We start from the raw sequence: 23920 nt of genomic DNA on the forward strand, positions 1-23920 counted from the left end.
TGATATGCTGCATAGTCTGCTGCCACGAAAAGTAAATCTCTGAAGACTGGAAGGTCACAGAAGGTACAATAAGATTTTTTAGCCTCCAAGTGAGTGATGTACTGCTTAACTGAATGCTGATCATTTATTTGCTGGGCATTTTATAATCATTTCCCTTCACCTCAGTCAGAATTATCCTAATTTCAAAGATGAAGAAACTAGGACTCAGCATGGTAAACAACATATTCCATTAGAGGGTTAGGGTATGTTCTATTGCCTTTTCCTGAGGAGGTTTTTGAGAATGTCGTTTTCTGACCTCTTTATGTTAGAAAAAGACAAAACAAAAACTCTTGAAAAGGGAAAGTGAAGATCTGTTGCTGCCTTGTGATCAACCAACTGTTAACCAACAGTCTCCCCTATTAGATCTCTGCTAGATGAGAAGTCAGGTTTGGAGTCAGGTCAAATCCCAGTTGGGGCACTTACTAGCCATACTAGGTCATTCAGTTCAGTTCAGTCATTCAGTCATGTCTGACTCTTTGGGAACCCATGGACTGCAGCACTCCAGGATTCCCTGTCCATCACCAACTCCTGGAGCTTGCTCAAACTCATGTCCATTGAGTCTGTGATACCTTCCAACCATCTGTCGTCCCCTTCTCCTGCTGCCTTCAATCATTCCCAGCATCAGGGTCTTTTCCAGTGAGTCATCTTTTCACATCAGGTGGCCAAAGTATTGGAATTTCAGCTTCAGCATCAGTCCTTCCAATGAATATTCAGGACTGATTTCCGTAGGATGGAGTGGTCGGATCCCCTTGCAGTCCAAAGGACTCTCGAGAGTCTTCCCCAACACTACAGTTCAAAAGCATCAATTCTTCGGCACTCAGCTTTATGGTCCAACTCTCACATCCATACATGACTACTGGAAAAACCATAGCTTTGCTGATATGGACATTTGCTGGCAAAGTAATGTCTCTGTGATATGCTGTCTAGGATTGTCATAGCTTTTCTTCGAAGGAGTGTCTTTTAATTTCATGGCTGCAGTCACTATCTGCAGTGATTTTGGAGCCCAGGAAAATAGTCTCACTGTTTCCATTGTTTCCCCATCTATTTGCCAAGAAGTGATGGGACCAAGTGATAATGGTGTTTATTTCAGAGGTTTAGCCCGAAATAAATGAAAATTGAGTGCAAATTCCTCAGCATGACACATGTTTACTTACAATGGTGTGAAAGTGAAAGTCGCTTAGCCGTGTCTGACTATTTGCGACTCCATGGACTATACAGTCAATGGAATTCTCCAGGCCAGAATACTGGAGTGGGTAGCCTTTCCCTTCTCCAGGGGATCTTCCCAACCCAGGGATTGAACCCAGGTCTCCTGCATCGCAGACGGATTCGTTACCACCTGAGACAACAAGGTAAGCTACAATGGTAAGCATTTGTTAAAATAGTCTGAATTCTTTTTTTCTTTTTCAAATCAGAGAAGACACCAGAGCACGCGAAGTTCTAGTGAAAACGAACATCCACCTTCATAGAAACGTACGGCTCTGCTAAGTGGGGTGAACTGCTAACCCCCATTTTTCCAGTTTAGTTCCAGTCGAGAGCTGTCCATTTGGATCTAGGGCAGCCCTTAGAGACGCACGTCATTATTCCTGGGGGCAGAATATCTGAAGTGCCTAACTTTTTCGGTGCACGGAGCGGGGCGTGGTTGACTGGCAGAGGGGGCGTGGCTTAGCCAGCCAAACAGAATTAGCCTCGAAAGCAAGTCTAGGGGCACCTTCTTCCCACCCTCTGCTGGGTTAGTATCTTCCCTCAGTTGTTGGTCAGTCGCTCAGTCGTGCCTGACTCTTGGCGACCCCATGGACTGCAGCACGCCAGGCTCCCCTGTCCTCCACCATCTCCCAGAGTCTGCTCAAACTCCCGTCCATTGACTCCCTGATGCCATCCAACCATCTCTGTCGTCCCTTTCCCTCAGTAGGCGTCTGGATTCTTTACCGCCTCCAGAGGGCGCTGCGGACCAGACGTTTCACCTGCTACCAAACTCCCCAATGACGTCAGCGCTACTGCGGCTGCCGCCTTCGGCGCCCCTGACAACCACGGCGGCCCCGACGCGGCCGGAGTGAGCCCGCCCCTCGCAAACATGGCGGCCGGGCGGGGCGGGGTCTGAGAGGGTGAATTGGGGGGGCGGTCCCAGACCCAGCGGTCATGTGACTGGGAAGATGGCCGCCTTTCCCTGGTAAGGAAGAAGCGGCGAGTGGGCTTTAGGGAGGTAGTGGCCTTCGTTCTCTTTGGGACTCTGTTTCTGGGGGTGTGTCTCTGCGAGGGAGTGTATGAACTGTTCTCCGTTGGGGTTGGTGAAGTCTCCCACCCAGTCTCCGGGTGGAGCCACTACCCGGATTCAGAGGACATTCCTGATGCCGGACCGGTGGGATCTTGGTCCTCTCCTCCTATCGCCCTCCCCGCGCCTTCCACGCTCCTATCTCCATTCGTTTTCTCAAAAAACAAAACAAAACAAAACAAAAAACCCCCCTCAAGTTCCCTGGCTTCCGCTTTCCCAGAAGTTGGCGCGGGTTCCGGGGGCGCGGATGCAGAGAATGGTGGACTCAGCTCTGGTCTGGATGACTCGGAGGACCTGGCTGTGTTCTGAATGACTGGCTTCCTGGGGAGGAGACTTGCCATTCACCCTACTCTGCAGAACTTGAGGATACCGAACCCTTAGACATACTCCTTGGATTCAAGGAGCTGCTGTTTAGCGGAGCAGATACGCAGAATAGAGGAATGACCAAAGAAGGCTTTGGGATGAGGCACACCTGACGGCTTGGGGGAGGCTTGAGAGAGGAAGAGTCTTAAATTGAGTTTTGGAGGATGAATAGGAGTTCATGGAGAAGGAGCTGTGGGTGTGTGCCGAGCCTAATGGGTGTGTAGGGTCCCTCCTGCTGGAGTAGCTCGGAGAGTTTGGCGCTTCAGCAGCAGCTGAAGCCTCATGGCTTCTGTCTCTGTAAAGTAAAATATATATATTGTTGTTTAGTCACTAAATCTAAACAACTCTTTGCGTCCCTCTGTCCATGGGATTTCCCAGGACGGTTGTGTGAAGAACCGGAGCAAGTTGTGATAGTAGTGGAATCATATGGACATGTGAGCTTTCCTCTACATCTCAGAAAGGGAAATTACTTTCTAATCTTTCTCTGCAAGTGATGTGACGTGGTTTACGTTAAATGAGCAAGTAAGTGAACAAATGAAAAAATATACAGCCCTGGACCTTAGAAATAATCAGATACTTCTGGTTTGTATTTCCTTCACCAGGCTAACTCTTTAGTCTTCCTTCAAAGCCTCGGTACACTAAATTAGGATTAGATGACAGTGAGTTCTTATATGTCCTGCCCTGAGTTTTCTTTGATCTGGTCACGCAAAAGTACTTTTAGGGAATTACTGAGACTTAAATGCCAAAAAATATGGCTTCAGTGAACTTAGTTAACTGGACTTTTGTAATTAGAAGATCCAGGAAGATGCTGTTTAATTTCAGAGCATTTTTTTCCTTTGGTATATTTTACTTTGCGGCTTCCCAGGTGGCTCAGAGTGGTCAAAGCATCCGCCTGCCAATGCAAGACACTAAGGTTTGATCCGTGGGTCACGAAGATCCCTTGGAGAGGGAAATAGCAGCCCATTCCAGTATTCTTGCCTGGGAAATTCCATGGACAGAGGGATGCAAAGAGTTGTTTAGACTTAGTGACTAAACAATGACAATATATATATATTTTACTTTACAGAGAGAGGAGCCATAAGGCTTTTAGCATCAAGGGTTTCCACAGTTCCTAGTCTGACTGTCCTCTAAACATTTCTGTCTGTGGTAGCACGTGTTCATCTTTCAGTTTGCTCTTGAGACTTGATGCTCTTCAAGTTAAAGGGACTGAATTTTAACCATCATTGTATTTCCAGTGCTTGGCATGGAGCTTGGCAGATAGTAGGTGTTGAATAATATTATGGAATGAATGAGGAAACTAAGGAGGCCCTCAGAGGAGAAAAGTGTTTCTGACTTTAACTGAGATAGTTATTGAGCTTTTATTTTGTGCTGGATGCTGTGCTCAGAGCTGAACGTGCAACATCTTATCTCCTAAAAATCCCATTTTTCAGATGAAAAAATGGAGACAGAAAGATGAAGCAGTTCAGTGTTACAGCCTGCAAGGAGCACTGAGGTTTGGAGCTCAAGCCTGTGATTTTTAAAAAAATTTTAATTGGAGGATAATTACTTTACAATATTGTGATGGTTTTTTTTCATACACCTACATGAATCGGCCATAGGCATACACATGTCCCCTCCCTCCTGAACCTGGCTTCCACCTCCCTCCCCACCCATCCCTTCAGGTTGTCACAGAGCACTGACTTTGGGTGCCCTGCGTCATACATCAAGCTCCCCCTGGCTGTCTATTTTACATAAATACATATGCTAATGTTTATATTTCAGTGCAGTTCTCTCAAATCATCCCACCCTCTCCTTCTCCCACTGAGTCCAAAAGTCTGTTCTTTATGTCCGTGTCTCCTTTGCTGCCCTGAAGATAGGACCATCGGTACCATCTTCCTAGACTCCATATATATGTGTTAATATATGATATTTGTCTTTCTCTTTCTGACTTACTTCAATCTGTATAATAGCCTCTAGGTTCATCCACTTCATTAGAACTAACTCAAATACATTCCTTTTTATACCCGAGTATTATTCCATTGTGTATATGTACCACAACTTCCTCTTCCATTCATTTGCCAGTGGACTTCTGTGTTGCTCCCATGCCCCAGCTATTGTAAATAGTGCTGCAGTGAACATTGGGGAACATGTGTCTTTCTCAGTTTTGGTTTCCTCTGGGTGTATGCCCAGCAGTGGGATTGCTGTGTCGTGTGGTATGTTTATCAATCCTGTGATCTTAATCATTATCATCAGCTGGTCCTTCAGCCTAGGTCGTGGGCTGAGGTTCTTGGATTGCGCGGCTCCTGAGTCCTGCTGTGTTGTCCTGGGTCTCCCCCGAATACCTCTTTTCACCCACACTTTTTGTTATCACTGACTTCACTTGTGAGATGTCCAGTGCACTGTGGATGGCATTTCCTGTTCAATCCCGTGGTCATAGCACTGTTAAAAATAACAGTTCCTTGGAGTCAGAATTTCTATATCATTTTAAGACTATTAGGGAAGGGGAGTACATTGTGATTGGGGGAGAAAAAGCTGTGTGGCCAGATTATGTCATTAGCAATTAAAAAATCATTTGAGAATTAAAAAGCAGTTGGTTGGTGCTTCCTGGTCTCTTAGTGTTGAAGAATCCACCTGCCAGTGCAGAAGGCACGGGTTCGATCCCTGATCCAGGAAGATCCTGCATAGCTTGGAGCAGCTAAGCCTGTGAGCCACAGCTATTGAGCCTGTGCTCTAGAGCTCGGGAGCTGCAACTCCCCACGCCTGCGACCAGAGAAGCCACCACATTGAGAAGCCTGAGCAGCAAAACTAGAGCGTAGCCCCCGCTTGCTGCAACTCGAGAAAAGCCCGAGCAGCAGCAAAGACCCAGCACAGCCAAAAATAAATAATTAAATTATTAAAAAAGGAGTTAGTGGATTTTACTATTTCCAGTATAAGGAGATTCATTTAGTAACTGGTAATAGGATTTATATGCATTCATGTTATTCATTGTAAATAACTTAAAATTAGGGCAGTGTTAGCCTTTAATGTGCATTTCAATCACTTGGGAATTTTGGTGAAATACAGACCTGATTCTCTAGGCCGGGATATTTCAACGCTCCCCAGTGAAGCCCGTGCTGATGATCTGTGGGCCATACTTGGAGCAGCCAGAGGTCAGACCAAGCTCAGAGTGGAGGTATGAAATGTTGGCCTTTTTTCTGTGGCAACTGCCAAGGAACCTGACCAACCTTTTGCATTGCTGGGAGCTGGGATTTGGGGGGATTTTTACCAGTTTATCAGGTGCATTCACAGGAAGAAGAAAAGTAAGACTTTTTGAGAAAATGCCCACTAGAGGTCAGTGTTAGCCTTATCAAAGGCCCAGGTTTTGAAGAAAATGCTTTTATAGGAAATGGCAACCCACTTCCAGTATTCTTGCCTGGAAAATGCCGTGAACAGAGGCACCTGATGAGCTGCAGTCCATGTGGCAACAAAGAGTCACACACAACTAAGTGCACATGCATGTGAGTGCGTGCACACACATACAAGGAACTGAGAGCAGAGTTGAGGAAATAATGGAAGTAATAGAAAATGTGATTGAAAAATCAAAATAGCAACTTGACATGGACTTTCAGGAAGGGTAAATGTTTCTTTTCCTTTTTTTTTAAAAAAGTTTTTGTTTTTATCAGAAGCAGTATTTTTTCCTGAAAGAATCCTTCCCTCAAACTTTAAAAAAAAAATCATTTCAGAGCTCAATCCTTAAAATGACAATTGCTTTTTCAAATTCTCAAGGTGACCTGTGGATGATCTATAGAACTGCTGGAATCCTAGAGGCAGGCTGCCTCAATATGCATCTGTCTTTGTCATATGTGCATCTGTCTTTGTCATATGTTCCCCTGTCTCAAGTTAACCAACAGCATCTGCTTCTCCATCTGAGAAATGGGCATAATCATAGTGCCTACCTCATAAAGTTGATTAAATGTGGTTCAGTTCAGTTCAGTTCAGTCACTCAGTTGTGTCCGACTCTTTGCGACCCCATGAACCGCAGCACGCCAGGCCTCCCTCTCCATCACCAACTCCTGGAGTTTACTCAAACCCATGTCCATTGAGTTGGTGATGCTGTCCAACCATCTTATCCTTTATCATCCCCTTCTCCTCCTGCCCTCATATCTTTCCCAGCATCAGGGTCTTCTCAAATGAGTCAGCTCTTCGCATCAGGTGGCCAAAGTATTAAATGTGGTAATAGAGGGTAAAGGCCTTGGCCTGCATCCTGATGTATAGTGTCAGGGAGGGGAAATCCCCTTCTGCCCCCACTCTCTTGATTTCTTGTGGCTGGACTAATAAAACTCACACAAGGTAAATCAATGGGAGAAAAGAAACAAGTTTTAATTTATGTGTCTTGGAGGTCTCGTAGAAATGAGACCTAGGAAGTGGTCACAGTAGGCAGCTCTTATACAGTTTTAGACAAAGAAACTATAAACTTGTGAGGAATTGACAGAACAAAAAAAGTTAGGCTTTCAGTCAGTTCAGTTCACTCAGTCTTGTCAGACTTTTTGTGACCTCATGGACTGCAGCACGCCAGGCATCCCTGTCCATCACCAACTCCTGGAGCCTACTCAAACTCATTTCCATTGCGTCAGTGATGCCCTCCAACCATCTCATCCTCTGTTGTCCCCTCCTCTTCCCGCCTTCAGTCTTTACCAGCATCAGGGTCTTTTCCAAGGAGTTGGTTCTTCTCATCAGGTGGCCAAAGTATTGGACTTTAAGCTTCAGCATCAGTCCTTCTAATGAATATTCAGGACTGATTTCCTTTAGGATTGACTGGTTGGATCTCCTTGCATTCCAAGAGACTCTCAAGGATCTTGTCCAACACCACAGTTCAAAAGCATCAATTCTTAAGCACTCAGCTTTCTTTATAGTTGATCTATTATTTCCATACATGACTACTGGAAAAACCATGGCCTTGACTAGACGGACCTTTCTTGGCAAAGTAATGTCTCTGCTTTTTAATATGCTGTCTAGGTTGGTCACAGCTTTTCTTCCAAGGAGCAAGTGTCTTTTAATTTCATGGCTGCAGTCATCATCTGCAGTGATTTTGGAGCCCAAGAAAATAAAGCCTCTCACTGTTTCCATTGTTTCCCCATCTATGCCATGAAGTGATGGGACCAGATGTCACGATCTTAGTTTTCTGAATGTTGAGTTTTAAGCCAGCTTTTTCACTCTCCTCTTTCACTTTTATCAAGAGGCTCTTTAGTTCTTCTTCACTCTCTGCCATAAGGGTGATGTCATCTGCGCATCTGAGGTTATTGATATTTCTCCCGGCAATCTTGATTCCAGCTGTGCTTCTCCAGCCCAGCATTTCACATAATGTACACTGCATAGAAGTTAAATAAGTAGGGTAACAATATACAGCCTTGACGTACTCCTTTCCCAATTTGGAACCAGTCTGTTGTTCCCTGCCCAGTTCTAACTGTTACTTCTTGACCTGAATACAGATTTCTCAGGAGGCAGGTCAGGTGTTCTGGTATTCCCATCTCTTGAAGAATTTTCCATAGTTTGTTGTGATCCACACAAAGGCTTTGGCATACTCAGTAAAGCAGAAGTAGATGTTTTTCTGGAACTCTCTTGCTTTTTCAATGATCCAGTGGATGTTGGCAATTTGATCTCTGGTTCCTCTGCCTTTTCTAAATCTAGCTTGAACACTGAAAGTTCATGGTTCACGTACTGTTGAAGCCTTGCTTGGAGAATTTTGAGCATTACTTTGCTAGCATGCGAGATGAGTACAGTTGTGTGGTAGTTAGAGCATTCTTTGTCATTGTCTTTCTTTGGGATTAGAATGAAAACTAACCTTTTCCAGTCCTGTGGCCACTGCTGAGTTTTCCAAATTTGCTGACATATTGAGTGCAGCACTTTCACAGCATCATCTTTTAGGATTTGAAATAGCTCAACTGGAATTCCATCACCTCCACTAGCTTTGTTTGTAGTGATGCTTCCTAAGACCCACTTGACTTTTCTTTCCAGGATGTCTGGCTCTGGGTGAGTGATCACACCATTGTGGTTATCTCGATTATGAAGATCTTTTTTGTCTAGTTCTTCTGTGTATTCTTGCTACCTCTTCTTAATATCTTCTGCTTCTGTTAGGTCCACACCATTTCTATTCTTTATTGTGCTCATCTTTGCATAAAATATTCCCTTGGTATCTTTAATTTTCTTGAAGAGATCTCTAGTCTTTCCTAGTTAGGAAGGAAGAAAGATTAGTTCTCTAGTCTTTCCAAGTTAGGCTTTGGGTGCTTAATTAGTGAAGAATCTAAACAGCAGACTTGTGGTAGTAAAGAGATAACGAGGTTCGTTTTTGTACACTTCTTGTCCCTGAATTCCCTGTCTCTGGTGACGAGGATGTCCTTCTACCTTCAGATTCAGGGAGAGCACTTCTCACATGGGAGACTTATTTCCTGCTTTCAGGGAGACTTATTTCCTGCTTTCAGGAAGACAGAGAGGAGGGTCAAAGTGTCCCTTTTTACATCAGCTTTTTCTTAAGTAACTTTAAATCAGAATAATCAATATGCCATCTTTTTGGGTGGCCTAGTGTGGGCCCCAACATTAATAAGCACATAATAAATGAGAACAGATATTTGGTTGCATATCAAATCATCTTGTTGTTTTGACTTTGTGCTTTTTGCAGCTGTTGATTTGCTAATACTTATTATAGAGGCGAAAAACACATTTGCAGTTAAATTTCAGGTCAGATTATATTTCTACTCATTCAATTAGCTTTTCAGAATTCTATTTATAAAGTTAAGAGTGATCTGAAAGGAGGAAAAGTATAATTTAATTTTTAAAACTCCATTAGGGCTGTTGATGACTAGTCTTCCAATTTATTCTTCAGAGTTTTGTTTTATTAATCAAGAGTTGGTTGGTGACATATTAAAAGGAGCTTGGAAGAATATTTCAGCAGTGAATTCAGCTGCAATATTTTTGGAAGATGAAGGTAGTATATATTTACTAAATGTGACCCAAAGGAACTAGGCAGTATATTGTGATAGGAGTTTTCTTTTTTTTTTCTTTTCATTTTTTATTAGTTGGAGGCTAATTACTTTACAATATTGTAGTGGTTTTTGTCATACATCGACATGAATCAGCCATGGATTTACATGTATTCCCCATCCTGATCCCCCCCTCCCACCTCCCTCTCTACCCGATCCCTCTGGGTCTTCCCAGTGCACCAGGCCTGAGCACTTGTCTCTTTCATCCAACCTGGGCTGGTGATCTGTTTCACCATAGATAATATACATGTTTTGGTGCTGTTCTCTCGAAACATCCCACCCTCGCCTTCTCCCACAGAGTCTAAAAGTCTGTTCTGTACATCTGTGTCTCTTTTTCTGTTTTGCATATAGGGTTATCATTACCATCTTTCTAAATTCCATATATATGTGTTAGTATGCTGTAATGTTCTTTATCTTTCTGGCTTACTTCACTCTGTATAATGGGCTCCAGTTTCATCCATCTCATTAGAACTGAGTCAAATGAATTCTTTTTAATGGCTGAGTAATATTCCATAGTGTATATGTACCACAGCTTCCTTATCCATTCGTCTGCTGATGGGCATCTAGGCTGCTTCCATGTCCTGGCTATTATAAACAGTGCTGTGATGAACACTGGGGTGCACGTGTCTCTTTCAGATCTGGTTTCCTCAATGTGTATGCCCAGAAGTGGTATTGCTGGGTCATACGGCAGTTCTATGTCCAGTTTTTCAAGAAATCTCCACACTGTTCTCCATAGTGGCTGTACTAGTTTGCATTCCCACCTTTCCTCCACACCCTCTCCAACATTTATTGCTTGTAGACTTTTGGATAGCAGCCATCCTGACTGGCGTGTAATGGTACCTCATTGTGGTTTTGATTTGCATTTCTCTGATAATGAGTGATGTTGAGCATCTTTTTATGTGTTTGTTGGCCATCTGTATGTCTTCTTTGGAGAAATGTCTGTTTAGTTCTTTGGTCCATTTTTTGATTGGGTCATTTTTCTGGAATTGAGCTTCAGGAGTTGCTTGTATATTTTTGAGATTAGCCCTTTGTCTGTTGCTTCGTTTGCTATTATTTCCTCCCAATCTGAGGGCTGTCTTTTCACCTTGCTTATAATTTCCTTTGTTGTGCAAAAGCTTTTAAGTTTCATTAGGCCCCATTTATTTATTTTTGCTTTTATTTCCAATATTCTGGGAGGTGGGTCATAGAGGATCTTGCTGTGATTTATGTTGGAGAGTGTTTTGCCTATGTTCTCCACTAGGAGTTTTATAGTTTCTGGTCTTACATTTAGATCTTTAATCCATTTTGAGTTTATTTTTGTGTATGGTGTTAGAAAGTGTTCTAGTTTCATTCTTTTACAAGTGGTTGACCAGTTTTCCCAGCACCACTTGTTAAAGAGGTTGTCTTTTTTCCATTGTATGTCCTTGCCTCCTTTGTCGAAGATAAGATGTCCATAGGTTCGTGGATTTATCTCTGGGCTTTCTATTCTGTTCCATTGATCTATATTTCTGTCTTTGTGCCAGTACCATACTGTCTTGATGACTGTGGCTTTGTAGTAGAGTCTGAAGTCAGGCAGGTTGATTCCTCCAGTTCCATCCTTCTTTCTCAAGATTACTTTGGCTATTCGAGGTTTTTTGTATTTCCATACAAATTGTGAAATTATTTGGTCTAGTTCTGTGAAAAATACTGTTGGTAGCTTAAAAGGGATTGCATTGAATCTGTAGATTGCTTTGGGTAGTATAGCCATTTTGGCAATATTGATTCTTCCAATCCATGAACACGGTATGTTTCTCCATCTGTTTGTGTCCTCTTTGATTTCTTTCATCAGTGTTTTATAGTTTTCTATGTATAGGTCTTTTGTTTCTTTAGGTAGATATACTCCTAAGTATTTTATTCTTTTTGTTGCGATGGTGAATGGTATTGTTTCCTTAATTTCTCTTTCTGTTTTCTCATTGTTAGTGTATATGAATGCAAGGGATTTCTGTGTGTTAATTTTATATCCTGCAACTTTACTATATTCGTTGATTAGCTCTAGTAATTTTCTGGTAGAGTCTTTAGGGTTTTCTGTGTAGAGGATCATGTCGTCTGCAAGCAGCGAGAGTTTTACTTCTTCTTTTCCTATCTGGATTCCTTTTACTTCTTTTTCTGCTCTGATTGCTGTGGCCAAAACTTCCAAAACTATGTTGAATAGTAGTGGTGAGAGTGGGCACCCTTGTCTTGTTCCCGATTTTAGGGGAAATGCTTTCAATTTTTCACCATTGAGGGTAATGCTTGCTTTGGGTTTGTCATATATAGCTTTTATTATGATGAGGTATGTTCCTTCTATTCCTGCTTTCTGGAGAGTTTTAATCATAAATGGGTGTTGAATTTTGTCAAAGGCTTTCTCTGCATCTATTGAGATAATCATATGGTTTTTATCTTTCAATTTGTTAATGTGGTGTATTATATTGACTGATTTGCGGATATTAAAGAATCCTTGCATTCCTGGGATAAAGCCCACTTGGTCATGGTGTATGATTTTTTTTAATATGTTGTTGGATTCTGTTTGCTAGAATTTTATTAAGGATTTTTGCATCTATGTTCATCAGTGATATTGGCCTGTAGTTTTCTTTTTTTGTGGCATCTTTGTCTGGTTTTGGAATTAGGGTGATGGTGGCCTCATAGAATGAGTTTGGAAGTTTACCTTCTTCTGCAATTTTCTGGAAGAAGAAGTTTACATTTAAAAACAAAAACAAGCAGAGGCTGGTCCGTATTGTTCACTAGTTTTTCTCCTTTCCTGCACCCAAAGTGAAATTTATTTGGAAAGGGATAGAAGTGATATTACATGGAATTTCAGTTCTTTGGTACTGTGTTAGATTTCTGGGTTGATGGGGCTGAGTAAAGCCAATTAAGTGCTGACTAGATTTGGGGTTCATACAAATATTAATAAAGTTAAGAAGCTGTGAATGGGGGTAGGTGTGGGGGGAGGGATGAATTCAAGGCATTTGGAGGCCAAGGCAACAAAGGGGCCAGCTTCCTGTGCTTTGGGAATTTTGAGTTTTTAAGTAGTACCTCCCCTGCCTTTTGGACTTCCCTGGTGGCTCAGATGGTAAAGCGTCTGCCTACAATGCGGGAGACCTGGGTTCGATACCTGGGTCGGGAAGATCCCCTGGAGAAGGCAATGGCAACCCACTCCAGTACTCTTGCCTGGAAAATCCCATGGACTGAGGAGCCTGGTAGGCTACAGTCCATGGGGTCGCAAAGAGTCGGACATGACTGAGCAACTTCACTTTCACTTTCCCCTGCCTTTTATGTTCTAGTTGTTATGCACTCTTACTCTATGCATATTTTAAACACCGTAAGAAGTTATTTTTTGTAGTTAATTTAGTTTGACCTACACCTTTATCTTTTGTGCTCTTTAGTGTACATATTGCATGTATGCATTGTTGTTGTTGTTCAGTTGCTCAGTTGTGTCCAACTCTTTGCGACCCCATGGACTGCAGCACGCCAGGCCTCCCTGTCCTTCACCATCTCCCAGAGCTTGCTTAAACTCATGTCCATCAAGTCAGTGATGCCATCCAACCACCTCGTCCTCTGTTGTCCCCTTCTCCTCCTGCCTTCAGTCTTTCCCAGCATAATGTTCTTTTCCAATGAGTCGGTTTTTTCGCATCAGGTGGCCAAAGTATTGGAGTTTCAGCTTCAGCATCAGTCCTTCCAATGAATATTCAGGACTGAAACATTATATATAGAGAGATAAATAAACACATAAGCATTGTATATCAGATATGCAGATAACACCACCCTTATGGCAGAAAGCGAAGAGAAACTAAAGAGCTTCTTGAAGGTGAAAGAGGAGAGAAAAGGCTGGCTTCAAACTCAACATTCAGTAAACTAAGATAATGGCATCCGGTCCCATCACTTCATGGCAAATAAATGAGGAAACAATGGAAAAAGTGACAGACTTTATTTTCCTGGGCTGCAAAATCACTGCAGATGGTGATTGCAGCTATGAAATTAAAAGATGTGCGCTCCTTGGAAGAAAAGCTATGACCAACCTAGACAGTATATTAAAAAGCAGAGACATTACTTTGCCAACAAAGGTCTGTCTAGTCAAAGCTATGGTTTTTCCAGTAGTCACATATGGATGCAGTCCGTGGGGTGGCAAACAGTTGGACATGACTCAGTGACTGAACTGAACTGAAATACATATATATACATGCATATTTTTTGCTTTCAGCTGGGATCATTTTCCTTCTACTTTCAGCATTTAAAAGAGTTTAACGTGTGGTTCTGCTACTGCTGCTGTTCTCCCTTTTCTTTGACTGGAAACTTCTTTGTTTTGCTATAGTGTTTGCAGGATAGTTTAACTAGGTCTAAAATTCTTGGTTAGCAATTGTTTTCTTTCAGTACTCTGATACTCCAGTATTCCTTTGTCTTCTGGATCTCATTTTATGCAGAGATAATAATCTTAGTATTGTCCTTTGGTAATAACATATCTTTATTTCTTTTAAGAAATTCTTGTTTGAGTTTTTAGCCATTTTGCTATGAAGGCCCTAAGTATGGTTGTTTTTTGCTTTGTTTTTATACTTGTCTTGCTTGGGGCACAGGTGTTTCTTGAATCTGAGAATTGATGTCTTTCTTTAGTTTGGGAAATTTTTTAGCTATTGTCTCTTCAAATACTGCTTCTGCCTGTTCTTTCTCTCATCTTCAAGATTCAGATATGTGTGTGAGGTGTCCTTTTTGCCTTTTCCACTGTTCTGTGCTTTTCATGTTTTCTCCTTTCCATGCCTCAATGTGAATAATCTCTCCCCCTTTATTTTTCTTTTCACTAATCCCTTCACTTATTAGTTCTCCACAAGACTGATGAAACTGTCTGCTCTTCATCTGTTTGGCTTCTTCCTCTTGCTCTATACAGGTTAATTGGTGACTGCTTTGAAGGGAAACCAGGACCAAATCTCTTACTTCACAGCATTTCCTTTTCTTCAGAAGCTCTTCTATCAAGCCCTGGCTGTCTCCATAGCCCTGAACCCTAGTTTCTCTCTCCAGCCTTGTGAGTTTTCCTTAAAGCTCCTTTGGCTGCTCTGCCTCCTAGCAGCCATCCTCTGCCTGGCTTCAGCCTCTTGTCCCATGTCAAGAATCAACAGTGCCTAGCCAGGGATAGCCAGCAAGAAGTGGGCTTCACCTCATTGAGCTTCCCTTTGTTCTAGTGTCTGGCCTCACAGGTTTTGTTTCCCTTGGCAGCTCTTTATACCTTCAAACCATTAAAAAGTTAAAAAAAAAAATTTACCATTACTTACTGGTCTTGGTAGAAATACTGTTCCACTGCCAACTGTCTCATCAAAAACAATTTTTTTTTTTGTAGCAAAAAGTTTTTAATGTGTATGCATCTCCAACTAAATTGGTTTCTGGGTTTTGCTGTTTACCAGGCATTCCAGGAATAGGAACTACAAGGCTGAGTTTGCGTCATGCCGATTGGAGGCTGTGCCGCTGGAGTTTGGGGACTATCACCCACTGAAACCAATAACTGTAAGTTTTGACAAGGGTCCCTCTATGACATTCCTATTCCATAAAATTATAGACAGTGTTCCTGGGTCTTTCTCATTTTGTCAGCAGTAGCTGATTTTGGATTTTTAAATCAACCAGTTTGTTCTCTGCCCCATTTTTTGTGATGTTGGCTTCACCCACCATCATTTTGATTCCCTTTGTTATATTAGTGAGGTGGTCTTGAGTGTGGGATGCCTCTGTTCCTGATTTGGAGGTATAAAGAAAATACTTCTTAATTTGCCTATTGGAAGTATTGAGGTCACTCTAATTACTATTACCTCCATTGTATGGCTGTACCATATTTTGTTTATCCAGTCACCCAGTAACTGATGTTTTTGACTCTTTGTAGTTTTTGCTTTTTAAAAAAAGGTTTATTTATTTAATTTTTGGTTGCACTGAGTCTTCGTTGCTTTGTGTTGGCTTTCTCTAGTTGCGGTGAGTGGGGGCTACTCTCTAGCTTTGGTGCATGGGCTTCTTATTGCAGTGCTTTCTCTTCTTTGGGGCCCAGGCTGTGCGTGCACAGGCTTCAGTAGTTCCAGCATGTCGGCTTCAGAAGTTGCAGCACAGGACTTAGTAGTTTTGGTCCACAGGCTTTGGTGCCCTGCGGCATGTGGAGTCTTCCCGGACCAGGGATTGAACCCACGTCCCCTGCATTGGCAGGCGGATTCTTATCCACTGTACTACCAGGGAAGTTCCTATCTATTGTTTTTGACTATTATGAATAATGCTGCTGTAAACATTCATGTATAAGTTTTTGTGTAGATGTATGTCTTAAATTCTCTCAGGCAGGTTTATGGGAGAGGTCAGAAAGTTGTAAAAGTTTTGATTCTTCCTGGTCTTAGTCTTCGAGGGATAAGTTGTTAATTTATTTCACTAAATGAACCAAGGGTGGCAGTAGGGGTTTTGAGGCAAGGAATATGGTTAGGCTTCATATTCTAAGGGAAATGGGAAAGAGAGCAGACCAAGGGCTTGTAAAAGGAATGTTAAGTGGCATACAGGTGCCTGCTGAAATTGGAGACCATTGGATCTTTATGGTTGTGAGATATTCTTAGATGCACTAGCTGCCTGGTGGAAGAAGCAGAGAAGTCTGAGCTCAGAGAACAGATTTGGTCAGAGTGAGAGTGTGAGGGCTAGAAGCAAAGGAGATTGTGATAAGAATATTATATTGTTGTTAAGATTCTGATAGGGTACAGTTCTGGGGTTGAAAATGTTGTGAATTTGTCATATGGACATTTAACAGGCTTCTTTTTGCAAAGAGTCGCAAAGAGTAGGATATAGCATGGAAAGTTAGATAAATGTCCAGAACAAAAATAAGGCAGGTAGTAGAGGAAATAACCACATGTCAGTGGCAAGGCAGATCAGTCAGTCAGGGGCCAAGTCAGGCAACAGAAACTATAGAAGATTTTTGAACAGGGAAATTTAAAGAATTGTTAATTAGTAAAAGATAGTTAATTACTATAAAGGATGAAACAGGGCTAAAGCAGGAGTTGGCATTATTATGGCCAGTAGCCCAGTTTTGGAAATAAAGTCTTATTGGAACATAGCCATACTCATTCATTTATATATTATCTATGTCTTTTTTCAGGCAGAGTTGAATTGGGACAGACTGTTTGGCCCACAAAGCCTAAAATATTTGCTGTTGGGCCTTATAACAGTGCTAACCTTGCTCTGAGAGGTCCAAAAGTACCAGGTACAAAGATGCAGACATCAGCTCCAGGTTGAGGAACAGAGGTTAGTGAAGGAACCTTGAGGACTTATGATAGAGCCTCTCCCCCAACCCCAGGCTGAAATTCAGCATCGTTGAAGAGGGTATGGCTGTCACAGGAACACACAGGTTGCCTATGGCAAAGAACCTTGATAGAGCTATCAGATGGGAAGAGCATGGCCTGAGGGTACAGCTGAAACTGGTCTTTGAGGACCACTGGGCTTCTATACTGAATTTTAAAATGGAGGATTGGAACCCTGATGAGAATATCTTGCTGCTGCTGTTGCCTTTGAGTGCCCTCTATTCTCAAAATCTAACGTTGTGCTAGCTGTGTTGTAGTATCACAACGTACAGCAAAGGGTAGATTTGGAACTGATGCACAATAAACTGATAACTGCCGCATAAAAATGATGGAGAACAATGTAGGAGAATGGCATGAGCTTCAAAGGTTTTTGCCTGAAAGTGGAAGAATAAAAGAAAGCAGAAACATAAGTCAAAATGGGGAAAAATGGGGAGCTTCAGGATCTGAAGACTACACGGTAATTAGGTGTTTGAGAAAATGAGGTGGTTTCATTAAAGCATGAACATGAAGAGAAAGAACATTTGATTTATGGTAGCCAAGCCTCAAAGGTGAAAAATTTTAAATTTTTAAGGGATTGTACAGTACTGAGTTTCAGCCCTTCCGTGCAGTACTTGGCATTTAAGGTTGGTGTAATACTTGATGAATTAATTCATTATATAAAGACTTCCCAGGTGATGCTAGTGGTAAAGAACCCACCTGCCAATACTGGAGACGTTAGAGGTGTGGGTCAAACCCTGGATCGTGAGATCCCTGGAAGAGGGCATGGCAACCCGCTCCAGTATTCTTGCCTGGAGAATCCCCTGGCAGGCTACCGTCCATAGGGTCACAAAGAGTGGGATGTGACTGAAGTGACTTAGCACAACACTAATTACTATTATGGGGTGCTGTCCTAAATAGCATCTTAGTCTATCTGTGAGTTTATTTAAAAAACAAAACAAAAAGCAGGCAAGAGATATAGATGGTCCCTCTTGGGTTAGCACTTTTTTAATTAGCAGGTAATGGATGCCGTGTGGTTGTCATCTTGGGTGGGATGAAGTTGACAGATGCCAGTGGATACTGAGGACGTGATGTTTCTGAATGACAGAGAACCTGAAAATGTAGAGGTGATTCTGTAAAGCAGGCGATCACAAGACCGAGCTTCAACCTCAGAGGGCCCCTCAAATCCCCGTGGGCTTACGTGGCTGCCGCTGACCCACCAGTGAGTAGGTTCCAATCTCAGGAACTCAAACCCAGCAGCAAGGAGAGTCTCTTCTCTGCAGTTTCTGTGTACTCAGTTGGGTTACATGTCCTTCCCCAAATCAACCCTGGTGACTGGGGTGTAGAATATGCTGATTGATTGGGTTGGGGCTCATGCCCACCATGGGAACCGGGAGCAGAGTCCACTCTACCAGGCCTGTTAAGAGCTGAGAGTCAGGGAGGGCCACTTTCATTCCCAAAGAAAATCGGGACTGTTGAGCCTGGGAGATGGAGGAATGGATGCCAGGCAGGCAGGAATATCAAACATGCACCAGTGGAGGCACTTCACCCAACTACCTGCTGTTAGTGTCAAACCCCACAGGTTTAGGGCAGGGCCTTCAGTAAAGCAGCCCTAGCTTTAGACTCCAGCAGCAAATTTGGGGGTCCCTAGGCCACTCACACTTCTGATCAACTGGCTCCAAATCCATGGTTTCTGGAGATCTCCCTTTTTTTTATGAGTCAGCTTTTTATTTCCCTGACCAGTACTTCCAGTTGTATCTCTGATGCTATATTTAAAATCTTCAGAGTCCCCCAAAACAGCATTCGGGCTTCTCATATCCAGAGACAGGGACCTAGAGGCAAAAATGGTCGGGCTCCAGGCTGCTTTCAGATGGACAGTGGCAGACATTCCTGTGCAAGTTAGTGTCAGCTTTTAACTGAAATGCCTTTAAGCTCTCTGTCCCTAAAGTCTTCTATGGCATGTATGACAGAAATACACTCATCCGCATATGCACACCTCTGTGGGGGTGGGGACGAGGTGGGGGCATTATATCAGTACCGGCCAGACTTCTTATTCAGCTGGAAACTGGACTTCTGGTTCAATTTAATAACAAGAAGATGCACAAAACTGTGGTGAGTGTCCTGGCTCTTCCTCAAGCTAGAGCTCAGTGTGAATGGAAGCACTACCCACGATAAAGGCGAATTAGGGTCTATTAAAAAAAAAAAAAGTTGCTGCTATCTCTGTGAGCTGCTTCTAAGAATCCAGGGATGCACATCTTATTCCTCATCCAGACGTGGCCAGTTCCTCAGGCAGGGCTACATGGGAAGCATAAAAATCTTTTGTTAACTTTTGAAGGATATAGATTTTTTTTTTTTTTTTTTAATTTACTTATTTAGTTAGCCATACTGGGTCTTAGTTTTGGCATATGGGATCGTTTTATCTTTAGTTGCAGCATTTGGAATCTAGTTCCCTGACCAAGGATCGAACCCCAGACCCCCTGCTTTGGAAGCATGGAGACCTCGCCACTGGACCACCAGGGAAGTCCCTACAGGAAGGATTTTTTATTCCCCCACCAACAAAAATTATGTATCCAGACATACACTCAGACACATACATATCCATGTTCAAGGAAGGTTTTTTTCCATGAGTTTAGGACTCCAGAGTTGGGCCTCCCCCAGGCCGAGAGACATTGCCTATTAACTGCACAGATCCGATAAACTAACATACTGTATATGGCTCCTCACAGCTGAGAGGGCAGGGGCAAAGAGAGTGGATACTTCTGGGGGATTTGCTTTTGCTCTGAAATCCAGTCTGCTCAGCAACACTCCAGGCGCTGGGAGAGGTTCTTTGGGGGTGAGATGGTGGATGACCTGATGGTCCCAGCCCACTGTGATTGAGTGGGGACCAAGTAGCATCTCTCACAAAGTCTCTGCGGACTTGGCTTCTAAACACTCTGGAAAGGCCTCAGTCCACAGCAAGTCAGTGATGCTCACTGACAGAGGCTAGGAAGGAGAACCGAGTGGGAAGAACCAGCCCAGAGACACCCTGGGAGTGTGCAGCTAGCTGAGGGCACAGCTCGCACTCTGGGTGTCCACAAGGGAGACAGTCCCATTCTCTGCACCGAAGACAGCCTCGTTCTGCTGAGAAGGCCCAGCCAGCGAGGTCAGAAGGTAGCCGGAGGCCCTGCAGTCCTTCTGTGATGCTGGCTTGAGACAGCCGGTGTCCTGCAGTAAAATTCCATTGTCCTCACCACCTGGAAGAATCCTTGTGGGGAGAGGCAGCAGCGCAGGTGACCTGCCCAGAGTGAGCTTGGAATGAATTCAAAACCTTGATGCAGAAGTCTTTTCTTCTGCAGACTTTTCTGCTGTGTGCTAGAACTCAGGACCCTGACTGTAGACCCAGTGTCACCGTGCCCACACTTGCAGAACTTGCTGACAGTAAGTGTCTCCTTCTCATCCAGCTCCTCCAGTTCAACAGCTCCTGAATCGGAAGCCACTAGGATACCTCTGTCCTGTACCCAAGTGAGGCCTGCCTCCTCGGCCTCCGTCTGGGGGTTGGGGGGTGAGGTTTCCTTCCTCATCTCCACAATTCCAACTCCAACCTAGACTCAAACTAGATGCTCGTTGGAGATTCAGCTCTGTGAGCCCCGTGTCCCTCGGGTTTGATAATTTGCTAGAACACCTCACAGAACTGAGACAAGTGCAGTACTTATGCTTATAATTTTGTTATAAAGGATGCACACAAGGACCATCCAAATATAAGGCAAGGTCTGGCAGGGTTGCAGACACAGAGCTTCCATGCCTTCTGCCTGTGGAATCAGGGTGCATCACCCTCAGCACATCATCTGTTTGACTGGGAAGCTCCTCTGAGCTTTGGTGTCCAAACTTTCGTTTGGGGTTTTGTTTATATAGGCATGATTGACCGATTCCTTGGCCACATGATGGAACTTTATCTCCAGCTTCCCCCAACCTCCACTGAAGTGAGGCTCTTATCACCTGGCTGAAAGTCTTGACCCTCTAATCACATGTTTGGTCTTTCTCTTGCCCCCATGTAGCATCTTCTTATTAGCATACACTCAGCTGTGATCGAGAGGCTCATGAGTCAGTGGTGCTCCAAGGACAAGGAATCTCCTTTTTAGGAACCAGGGACAGAGGCCAGTCAAATTCTCATTTATCCAATATCCTCTCTTCTTCATTCTGTTGCATCCTGTTCTGTCTTTCTGAAGATTGGTTCTGGGTTTTCATAGCTTCCTTTTGAAAAGGAGTGGAACCTAACTAGCCCTTCTGAATGTTGACTCAATTTTCAGCAGACAAACTCTGGTTGTATCTTCTTGGCTCAGATCCTGGTCGGTCCTCTGAAGTTGGGGAGGAATGGGGGCCAGTGGAGCAAAAACATGTCCTTCAGCACATACACAGTTCTCCTAAAAGGGAGGAGCTGGGCACTCACTGCTTTGTGATGATGAGATGGCCATGCAGAGGCACTGACCCTGGGATCACTCATATTCTGGTTCATTACCCTACCGGGACCATTGCTGCAAACGTAAATTCTGATGCAGTGGGTCTGGGGTGGGGCCTGGGAGTCTACATTTTTATAAGCCACCGGGTGCAATGGATGCTGCTTGTCCAGAAACCACACTTTGAGTAAGAAGGCCCCATGAAAAACCAGCTATATCATCACCTCCTAACCCACAGAGGCCCTGTCCCTCCCTTCTCAATCCTAGCTTCTCAGCTTCTCTTCCTCAACAGCTGGGATTCTGAGTCACGTTAGCTTTTCACGAAAAATAAGGGTCCCTGCTACAAAGGAATGGTGAGTTCATAATTAAACGAGGGAAAGCCCATTTGAGTGTCTCATTGGGAGAAGTCATAGGAGACTACCATTTTACCTCTGCAGTTTTTCCCCACAGGTCACAGAGTCAAAGACAAAGAAAGTGAGCCGGAAGGGAAGCACTTCTTCCACGTCGTCTTCATCCTCCAGCTCCGTGGTGGACCCGCTGAGCAGCGTCCTGGATGGGACTGACCCCCTCTCCATGTTCGCAGCCTCTGCTGACCCTGCAACCCTGGCGGCTGCCATGGTAACGCTGTCAGCTGGATCGGTCCTGTGGGTGCCGGGATGGGGGTTTTCATTGAACAAGTAATGCTCAGCGTAGTCTCATGGCACTGCTGCTGAGAGGCCGGAGTAGATCCTGGAAACTACTGCAGCTGCTTTTTTTTTTTTTTACGCATTTAAAAATTTTCCATTTCACTCTTTTTATGTTCTTTCCTTTGGATTTTATGTAATTACATAAGTAATTTGCTAATTTTTCATTTAAAAAATCAAATATTATCAATGAAGTCAACCCATCCTCACTCTGTTCTCCACTCTGGAGGTCAGCAGTATTATCAGTGTAAATGCATATCATTTAACTTTTTGTTTGTGTTTTCACAGATATTTATGACAACAGTTTCTGAACATTTACATACATACTCATACGTAAATAATAGCAACAACAGTAATAACAGTATTGGCTAACAGCATGGCGGATGTATTACAGTAAATTCCAAATTTAGTTTCCATGCTGCCTTGTGCAAGAAATATAAGACTCATTTAAAGAGGACCACACAGTGGAACAAACATGTTAAGTCACATCCAAGTTAGAATTCAAGTCCTGGCCTGACTTTAGGATCTACCATCATTCTTTGCTGGCATTGCATACATCTGTTGACTTTCTTTTTCTTTTTTGACATACATACATTTTTTTTTTAACTTGATCATATGTCTCGGAGAACTTTCTATATTAGTACTTATAGAACAACTTTCTTATTTTGAATCCTGCATTGTATCGTAAGGAACAGGACATGCTTTAATTTGCCATGATGGACACATGAACTGTGTGTTTGTGGTGTTTGGTGGTATAGGCAGTGGTGCATTGGTCCTTGAACGTACATAGATCTTGGTGCCCACGGACAAGGGTTTCTATAGGGTAACTTGTTAGGAGTTCATTACTGGGTTAAGGCAATGTGTGTGTAAGATTTTGATGGCTACTGCCAGATTGTTCTCCAGAAAGGGCTTACCAATTTACACTTTCATCAGCATAGCAGTACTTTGGAGTGCCTGTCCCCTGCATCCTTGCCAACTAGGATAATTATGAGTCATTGAAAACCTTTTTTTTTAATCTTTGGCCACACCTTGTGGCATGTGGAACTTCCCTGACTAGGGATCAAACCTGCACCTTCTGCCATGGAAATGTGGAGTCTTACCCCCTGGACCACCTGCAAAGTCCCAAATCTTGGCCATTCTGATTGTTGAAAAATAATCTCTTTTACTTTGCCTTTCCTTCATTCTTAAAGAGTTTGAGCATCTTTTGATAGGTTTGTTGGCCTTTTGTGGTGAATTGGCTTGAAAATTTTTTATCATAGTAAACCTTTAGACTATCTATTGTCAGTTCAGTTCAGTTGCTCAGTTGCATCCGACTCTTTGCAACCCCCTGGGCTGCAGCACGCCAGCCTTCCCTGTTCTACACCAATTCCTGGAGGTCGCTCAAACTCATGTCTATCGAGTCAGTGATGCCATCCAACCATCTCATCCTCTGTCGTCCCCTTCTCCTCCTGCCTTCGATCATTCCCAGCATCAGGGTCTTTTCAAATGAGTCAGTTCTTCCCATCAGGTAGTCCAAGGATTGGAGCTTCAGCTTCAGCATCGTCCTTCCAATGAATATTCAGGGCTGATTTCCTTTAGCTTTGACTGGTTGGATCTCCTTGCAGTCCAAGGGATTCTTAAGAGTCTTCTCCAACACCACAGTTCAAAATCATCAATTCTTTGGGACTCAACTTTCTTTCTAGTCCAACTCTCATATGTATACATGACTACTGGAAAAACCATAGCTTTGACTATAGGGACCTTTGTTGACAAAGTAATGTCTCTGCTTTTTAATATGCTGTCTAGCTTGGTCATAGCTTTTCTTCCAAGGAGCAAGCTTTTTTTAATTTGATGACTGCAGTCACCATCTGTAGTGATTTTGGAGCCCCCCCCC

At 43.2% G+C, this 23920-nt stretch overlaps 1 protein-coding gene and 1 pseudogene across 4 annotated transcripts in view; one reads left to right on the forward strand and one right to left on the reverse strand.

Moving 5' to 3' along the window:
- Positions 1-2168: 2168 nt before the first annotated feature.
- Positions 2169-23920, forward strand: part of VPS35L (VPS35 endosomal protein sorting factor like) — a 143416-nt gene continuing 121664 nt past the window's right edge. The window contains exons 1-4 of one of the 4 annotated variants that reach the window (XM_061152942.1): positions 2178-2206; positions 4102-4163; positions 15051-15150; positions 21815-21982. In XM_061152942.1, coding sequence (XP_061008925.1) covers positions 4102-4163; positions 15051-15150; positions 21815-21982 — 330 coding nt within the window. In that variant the 5' untranslated portion in view covers positions 2178-2206. Of the gene's footprint in view, positions 2207-4101; positions 4164-5727; positions 5823-15050; positions 15151-21801; positions 21983-23920 lie in introns of all 4 variants that reach the window. The other 3 variants (XM_061152943.1, XM_061152945.1, XM_061152946.1) reach the window with 3 other exon arrangements.
- On the reverse strand, positions 19608-20491 carry LOC133063924 (methylosome protein WDR77-like; annotated as a pseudogene).

This window comes from Dama dama, chromosome 10 (assembly GCF_033118175.1).
Source record: "Dama dama isolate Ldn47 chromosome 10, ASM3311817v1, whole genome shotgun sequence".
NCBI classification, from domain to species: Eukaryota; Metazoa; Chordata; class Mammalia; order Artiodactyla; family Cervidae; genus Dama; species Dama dama.